This window comes from Cyprinodon variegatus, unplaced genomic scaffold (assembly GCF_000732505.1).
Source record: "Cyprinodon variegatus isolate N-32 unplaced genomic scaffold, C_variegatus-1.0 Scaffold176, whole genome shotgun sequence".
Lineage (NCBI taxonomy): Eukaryota > Metazoa > Chordata > Actinopteri > Cyprinodontiformes > Cyprinodontidae > Cyprinodon > Cyprinodon variegatus.
Genome location: NW_015150629.1, coordinates 531,298 through 540,069, shown reverse-complemented (window position 1 = coordinate 540,069; position 8,772 = coordinate 531,298). Strand labels below are relative to the sequence as shown.

The 8,772-nt window shown below is 37.1% G+C and overlaps 1 protein-coding gene across 3 annotated transcripts in view; it reads left to right on the top strand.

Moving 5' to 3' along the window:
* The window catches only part of dnajc6 (DnaJ heat shock protein family (Hsp40) member C6), a 58,123-nt gene that overhangs the window by 22,390 nt on the left and 26,961 nt on the right, over window positions 1–8,772 (top strand). For all 3 annotated transcript variants that reach the window (XM_015378681.1, XM_015378680.1, XM_015378679.1), the window contains 2 exons: window positions 7,115–7,164; window positions 8,236–8,384. In XM_015378681.1, the coding sequence (XP_015234167.1) occupies window positions 7,115–7,164; window positions 8,236–8,384 (199 nt within the window). The remainder of the gene's footprint in view (window positions 1–7,114; window positions 7,165–8,235; window positions 8,385–8,772) is intronic.

Below are 8,772 nucleotides of genomic sequence, written 5' to 3'. Positions count from 1 at the left end.
AAAAAAAACAAACTAGGATCGATGCCAAAAAATAAAATAAAATAGAAAGAAAAAAAATCCAGCACTGGCGCGCCGCCGGCATTTTGTAGTTTTTTTCCTTGAAGCCTACACTATAATGCGAGTCAAAAAAACTACACGACCCAAAAACCAACAGTGCTTCCGCTCTGAGTTTTTCCACCCGCGCTCAAAAAATAAGAATGGGAGTGGAGCAGGAGCGGGACTCATTCTGAATGGGAGCGGGATGGGAGTGGGAGTAATTTCACCAGGAGTGGGGCGGGACAGGATTTAGATTTCTACTCTGGCCCGGGATCGGGACGGGACACAATTTTTTTCTGTGGGAGTGGGACGGGACAGTAGTGAAAATCCACTCCCGTGTCAGTCTCTATTACAGAGGCTGACTGTAAGGAGATGATGCCTTTCTGCTCAGGCACTCTTTGTTATCAGAGAAGCGTGCCAAAAAATGAACCGAAGCAAGCCCTACTCATGAACTAGTACCAGGTTAGCGCTGTTCGTTGTGTCTGGCACGATCTGACAGTTATCTAGGTTACCGTGCACAGACCGATCTCACCATGGTTTCAAAAGGGTAGTGTAAATGGGGCTTTAATCTAAGATTCACAAATTTTTTTTTTTACCATGCACCCCCTTCTGTGTCCCAACCAGATTAACCACCCCCGTCAGCTTTTACCCACCTGAATAATTCCCCATATTATTAATTATGATTTTTCAAAAATTTTCTCTGCTGATTTACTCCAATTTTTAAAAGGTGGATCAGACAAACAGCATGTTTTGTTTCTGCCATTTTCTCTCCTTAATACACTGTTTTTATTTTTCCTTTATAGGAGTTCTCTTACGGCCTAAGTTGAGCCATAAATAATGGTTGTTGATTGGAAACAACAACAAAATTGTTCCAGATTTATCCTTAAATTGACATCGGTTAGAGTTAAGCTGTCTTAGGGTTCAATGTAAATGCCTGATGTAATACAGCTAAACTTTACAGGGTGTCTAATATTGTTGGACAAATTCTTGCATGGGATATATGACATATAATATTAGAGACAAGGCATGAAGTATTTAATTATAAGATTTGTATTTTTGCAAGTAAGGATATTTTCAAGTTAGGTTGTTTTAGATTTTAAAAAGCACATTCCTTAAAAACTACTGAAAATAAATTGCAAGTTTAGTCTATATTTTTCTGATCGTTCTTTAATATTTCTCATGATTTAATTAATTTATTTTTTTTACAATTTTTCCTGCAGAACGATTAGAGTTTATTCAGTTATTTGTTTTTATTGCAAATACTTGCAGGTGCTTTACATCTGAAAGGTCTCATGTTTCTGTTAACTTCTGTGGCGATGGGCTCCACCATGTTGAATGATGATCTAATATAACTGCAGTTATTGTTTCACGCTTTTGTTGTTCTTTCAGGCATTTTCTGAACCCTTCAACGAACTGTGATCTATAGATTATAAATAAACCTACCTGCAGAGTGGGTGAATTGGCTCTACCTTTCATGTGTTGTTTGGTTGCTTACAGTAACTGTCTGTTGGAGCTTAAAAGAGGAACCGCTCATTGTGGATGGAGGGAGGAAACGGGAGGTTGACACGGCTCAATTGTTCCAGTATGTTTGTGCACAGGCATCTGCTCTGGCCTGCACAAAGGGGCCTCTGTATTTCACAGGCATACACTCACACATACACAGCTCGTATGTGTCTTGACTCAGCAAGTTTGATGGTATTTATTCCTCTCTCATGTCCTCCCTCTTCCAGTCATTCTGTACAGTTTTAATCTTTTTTTTCCCCTCTCTCTGTTTCTCTGTTGTCTTTTCCTTCTCTAGCTGAATTATTCATGTCGGCCCATGGTGCCAAATGGCCTGTGCACTGCTGATCCTAATGTATTCATTTCATTCAGGCCATGCATGAAGGGGTGTGTGTTTGAGAGGAGTTTAAAGGTATTTGTGAGTGTGCTGTTTGCATAATGGGGAGGTAGGAGCAGAAGCTGAAGGAGTATAAACAAAAATAGTTCAGAATGTTTACAGACATTCAGAGTCACTCCTAAGCATTGCTGCTGTTATTTTTTTTTTTTGCCTTTGTGGAATTTAATCCTGGTCCTGTACTATATATAGCCAAGGACAAAATCAATGCAGGGATCACTAGAAATAACAATGACCTACATTTTAACTAATCAAATCTATATAAAGCCAAATTATATAGTGATTTACAAGAATATTGAAGAAAAAAAATTTTGTGGTAGTTAATCTCATAGACTAACATAGAGTACTGCATGAATGTGAAGTAAAAAGAAAACATTGCATAGTTTAGTACATTTCCTAAACATTTTTGATGTAAATATATATTCTTTTGAACCAGTATGCTATATTTACTACTGCATACATGGGTTTATCACCTTAGCACATCAACATCAACATGTTGCCTTTTTTTCAGTAAAAACTCTCTAACTAAACATCCAGTTTTCTTTCCTCTCACCCTTTAACAATTGAAATTGCTTTGAACTTTGATTGGGCCTTTCCAGCTAAAGAAACTGCTTAAATCTAAACCACTGTCCAGTTCCTCTGGTAGTAGGTTTAGTGTTTTTTTCCTGTTACATGGTGAACCTTTGCCGCTGTCTCAAGACTACTCACTAAGTAATTATATTATGGAACCTATTGTAGTGGCTAAAATCCTATATTTTAGGCTACTTGTGGTTGTTGTTGAAAGGCATTGGTTTTATATTCGCTCAATTAAGATTCAGAATGCCGATCTTCCGTTTAAAGTCATATATTTTCAGTACAATGTCCATTGTCTTACTGTTTCCCTTAAGATCCACATAAATTCGATATACACCCAAACCAAGCACAATAGAAAACTGTTTGCCTCAACACCTGAACAGAATTGATGGTTGACCTTAAATAACCCATTCCCCCATCAGACACTCAGAACTCAAAATTAAATACTCCCCCTGGTGGCAACAAACCAAAGGATAAATGGCTCCTACTGTACACCTATATTACCTATATTACATATATTATGGAACCTACACAGGTTCCTATACTATAGGAACCTGTGTTTGTCAAAGGCAGTGATACATTTTGATAACAAATACAATAGTTGACAGTGTGAAGGTAAATCATCTTCCTTTATTCTGCATGCATCTTCTAAATGATCTGTTAGCGTTCGAGGTAAAAGCAACAATTTTACTGGATACCCGTGAGCACAGATACTTTTCTTTTTTTTTCACTTACTTTATGCTATTTTAAAAACTTATGCTTTACCAAGAGCGATGCTCGGTTACTGGCTTTAAACTTCCAATTTGTGAAAGCGACTGGCAGTTTCCTACTACTGCATGTATTGTTCTAGTGTTTGTTGTACCCCGGCTGTACTATTGTGTATATGCCTTACCCGTGTACTGTTCATAAAGATACTGTAGGAGATAAATGAAACTTCAGCCTTGTGTTTCCTCTCCTCTTACGCTGTAGTGTACCTGTAGGATACGTAATATGATATACAGCTCTGTGTTTCATATTTGTAATTATATACTTTATTCTTAGGCCTTATTCACACCTCTCCAAATCAGTGTTTACAGGTGTGGCCATAACGCTACACTTTGGTCTTATAACTCCTAAGGTATTTGTTTCAGAGGTTTTGTCCATCTGTGTTGTTTGGTGAAGCAAATGAAGCAGATATTTTCCAAATGCTTCATTATTGTATAGCTGAATTGCTGTGTATGTATTGTGGGGGGTCAGTTGTGACAAAAATATTAGTTAATCCACCTGATTATGACTTGGTTTTAATAGAATTCCTTATTTCCCACTTCTTCTTTAGAGTTAAAAATAAAAAGCTAAACAGCATTTTAATGTTTTTTCTTTTCTCATTTAGTGAAATTAATAGTTATTATTCTCCACCCAATTTTAAAGGCTTAATGGAGCATTGGATGCAATATGTAAGGTTCTATTAGACACCCAGAGCTGCACCAATATTTACTATGCAATCCCTACTCATGTGTGAGGATAGTTAACTTTAAAGAGCCTATATCATGCAACCTTCCTGAGCTTTTAACTATGTTATAATTCTGTCCCTTCACGAGAATCAAGCCCAAAGTGGGATTTTGCTTGTCTCATACGTGTCCAAGTAATCATCCATTCCCTGTCATGTCCTGGAAATACTAGGTTGTACTTTCTCTTCTGGAATCACAAGTAGCTAAAACTTATCTCAATAGAACTTTCTCCACCCAACCCCTCCAGGAAGCACTTACCTTAACCTTGCTGCACCTGCCCAGGAAACAGCACTCTTTTTATAGGTCAGATTGCTATGATTATGTCTCAAAGTTGAAATATGGCTCATTTACCAGCTAATCTGCAGAGTGACAACAACCGTTCTTGTTTTAGCTAGTACCTTAGTTGTGAAAATGTTTTCTTTTGGCCACAAAAGGTCTCAGACTTCAGTTTTCCTTATGTAGAGCCAAGTTGCCAGAGGTGACCTGATTAGACAAAGTTATGAAAGAGGTGGCACCCACATGGTAGAGACAAATTCAATTTGAAGGCAAGTGTCTTTCTTCTAGGTTGGATGAAAACAGCTATAATTTCATAACAAATAAATACTTTCTAGTACCAAAGGCAGTATTTTATAACATATGGCTATAGCTGACTAGTATGTTTTATACATTGAATACCAGCTATTCACTTAGTGTCCCTAAAAGTCCCCTTACAGTTTAAAACTACAGTGTATATTCCATAAAGTCTAGCTTTTAAAGTCATATTACTTTTAGAAATAGAATAAAAGAATTAAGATTTATATTAAATGTCTTAAAAACCTATTTTGGGTAAGATTTACGCACACCTTTTGAACATATCTTTTTTGTTTCGTTTTGTATATTTTTGGTTTGCATTTGGAGTTTTAGGGATTTGGAAAGTTTTCTTGTTTTATTGTGAAGCTTTTTTTTTATATTTCTTACTATCTGTCTTCTTAGAAACTCTGCCTTAGTTAATTTGCAAGTAAAACCATCGAAACTGTTAAGGAGCAAGTCTGGAGCTTATTGGAAGGAAAAATAAACTTTTAGGATTGCAGTCCTTACCTTGGCTCTCATTCGACACCCCAGTGACTTTCGCTCGGTTGCTGTGGACCCCTGTCTCATTGATATTCAAAGCAACACAATCTCTTTGTTTCTGTACCTGTTTAACCCGAGAATGAGCCACAGACCCAGTCTGGCCCAAATGTTAAGCAGTCTATATTAGGATCTCTGAGGAAACTTTAATTTCAAATATAAAACTTTAACTGCAAATACTCAAACAGCTTTTGTTGTAAAATATATGTGAGGCTTTTTGTTTAAATTTGTGTTTTGATTTACTAGAGACTCTTCTGTGACTCCTCTCCTCTCAGATAATTGAGCCCAACAATCATTTTATGCTCCAACATTTACTTCCCAAGTACAAATACCCTTTTATATTGCTGGAACTGCTGGCTACTGCACGTGTGTTAACTGGTTTCTCATAAAAAAAAAACTAATCTGTCAAAAACTTTTTTCTTTTTTTCTTTGAGGTAGAATTTGTCCATCCGTTGTGTTAAAAACCTTAAATGTAATAATTTAAGGTTATTTATGAAGATGTAATTGAGTCCTCTTTTCCGCAATCCAGATGTCCAGGCTTGGTTTGTACTGGGTCTCTATATCAGCAACTCATAATAACAGAGAGTGCTCTGTGCCAGCTCAGTTGACTCCACAGGATCTTCATAGTGAACTACTATTGACTCACTTTTAAGGAACAACACTGGTAGATAAAATGTGTGCTACTCTTCTGGTTTAATTTGGTGGTTCCTTTCTGTTGTCTATGATTCCGTTGAAGGAAAGGATTGACTATCTCTGTGTATGCGTAGCTGCTTCTTCTTCAAAAATAGGAAATATAATGTATGGCTAAGCCTGTGAAGTAAAAGGAATGGTATTCATTGGGGGGATTCCCACTTAGTATCTACTTGATTCAGGGAAGCCCAGTCAACAGTAATCCTGATTAAAAAGTCCTTACACGGACACAGAAGCCTGTACTGCAGCTTCTCAGATTTGCATTTCATTCATCCCACTGATTTAACAGGAACTGTCAGAATCCCTGAATTGAAATGTTTGAAGTTTATGTGCTGACCTTCTCTTTGTGAATTTGATTGTCTTTAATTGTCTTTAAAAACAATATTTGACCTTCTGTATGTATTTATGGAAACAAATACATGTCCATTGTGGTTCTAAAGAAATAATATTTTTTTTTCATTTATATTGAGGAAAAAGCATACAGTAAATCACAAAACTTACACAAAGTTTACTGTCATTTTGTGTATACAAACAAAATATCAATGCATACAGCTTACAACAGTGAATGAGCAGCTTACAACAGTGAAATGAAATGAATATTACCATTTATAAAGTGCAGCAGTGATCAAGAGTGTAAACAGGGAAAAAGAAAAGGAATAGAAAACCAGAAAAGGAAACCAGTTTAAATGTCAAGGTGCAAAAGGCATTGTTATGGAAAAGTTCAGTGCAGTGTAAAATAAATAAGTATAGTGTAAAATGCAGTAGAACAATTGAGTTGTTTTCTATTCAAAGTGGTTATAAAAACATTATCAGCCACATTGGCAGTGCAAATATGTTTTCAAGTGTGATGCAGAGTCTAGATTAGAGTTTTCAACAATGTCATGGCTGTGGGGAAAAAGCTGTTGCAGAATCTGCTGATCCTGCATCAAATGCTGCAAAGCTTCTTCCCAGAGGGCAGCAGGGAGAACCATCCATGGTGTTGGTGTGAGCCCCGATGAAAAGTATTCATAGCTTTTTTTGACAATTCCTAACGTGAAGTTCATCGACTTTAAGTTATTGCAGATGAATGTTATGTAATAGACCAACACAAGGTACAGAAATACTGTGAGATAAAAGGAAAATATACACAGCCTCTGAGAAGGAAGAAATAAAAAGAATCTTTAAAAATGTGCCGAAATAATCAAAAATGTGTAGATAAAAAAAAACGAATTGCTGTTAATATGAATTGATTATAGCTTTAAGTCAGTTTTAAGAGGGGTTGTTCTTTCAAACTGCATTATTAGCATAAAAAGATCACTTTACAAGATCTTTTTTTTGTTTGTTTCAGGTACACTAAAGGAGAGCTGGACATTGCTTACATTACCTCAAGAATCATAGGTAAGAAACTGCTAATAAAAAACTGTTATTATGGATGTTTATTTTATTTATTAAACATGAAATACTGGTGTAAAATATGTAACTTATTTATTTGATACAGACATCATGTCAGGGGTTTGGTTGAGGTTTGAGGACCCAAATGCAGAGGCAGAGAGGCTGAGGAGATTTCTTGCAGTTTTTATGGGGGAAAAAACAGTAAACAAAGGCAGGAATCCAATAATCCAACTAATAATAGTAAACCCAACCAAAACCATGGAGACATCAGGGGAAAATAATCACGAGGAGCAAGGGAGAGACGAGGTAGGAAGAAAAGAGCATTGAGATCCAGCAACGACAAGGAACCAACAAGGAGTGACAGCAGAGGGAGAGAATATATAGCTGACTGAGACAAAGGCAGGACTAAGGAGCAGATGAGGAGCAGGTGTGAGAGGAGACAACGAGGGAGCCAAAGGGAAAGGAACACACACACACACACACACACACACACACACACACACACACACACACACACACACACACACACACACACACACATGCGTGGGCAACAGAGGACAACAGAAAAACCTGAGAACTAACATAAATCTAGAAACTACAACAAAACAGGAATAAAACCAATAAGACTGGAAAACACCGAGCAAAGTAAAATACAACAGAACCAAGACAATGAAACATCAAGCAGAAGTAATGCTCAGGTTTGTTAGCACATGAGTTAGTCTTCATCATCAGTCCTTAGAGAGCTTTTAGGACAAGGTCACAATTACATCAGATATGGATTTAAGACAGGAATTAAAACATTTAGGCATTTGTACATGGATGAAATTAAGGCATTTGTAGCTACTTCACAAATTACTCAGTGCTTTAGATTATCACGAGTATGATGATGAGGTCCAAGCCAAAGTCGGTTGAAAATATATTTTTTGTGACCATATAATTGACATACCACTGATGGATCATTTGCTAATGGAAATCATTTTTTTGCAATCTATTGATTTATCTAGGATTTCTCTGTTCTGAAATTCATAAATATTGTAAACATGGAAAAAAACATCTGCTTCTTTCTTTTTTTTTTAGTCATGACGTACCCAGCAGAGTCAGTTCAGATTGGCTATCAGAACCACGTTGAAGACATCCGCTCCTTCCTCGACAGTCGTCATGCCGACCACTACACAGTTTTCAACCTTTCACAGCGGAACTACCGGGGCGCCAAATTCTCAAACAGGGTGTGTGATTATATCTCATATGACTGCAGATGCAAGTGCTTGGGTACTAGTTTTAATTCAATCCACAAATCAACTTCAGGCCAACAAGGGGGGATTTATTTGCTGTCAGGCTGCCAGTTTTGATCATCTTTCGTGGACATTTCAGCTTTTAATGAGCAGCAGTTCTCTTAAATGTGAGCTTTGAAAAATTAGTTAAGGAAGAAGTTTTTTTTTGCTTGCTTAAAGCTACAGTGTGTAACTTTTAGCGACATCTAGCGGTCAGACTGCAGACTGCAGCAACATGAACATCTCCCCCCCACCGCTTTTCCCCCCCAACAGTACGGCGAGCGTTACGGGACAAAATGTCTTCCACGACGTCCGCATCACCTACCTTCTCAAGTGATGAGGT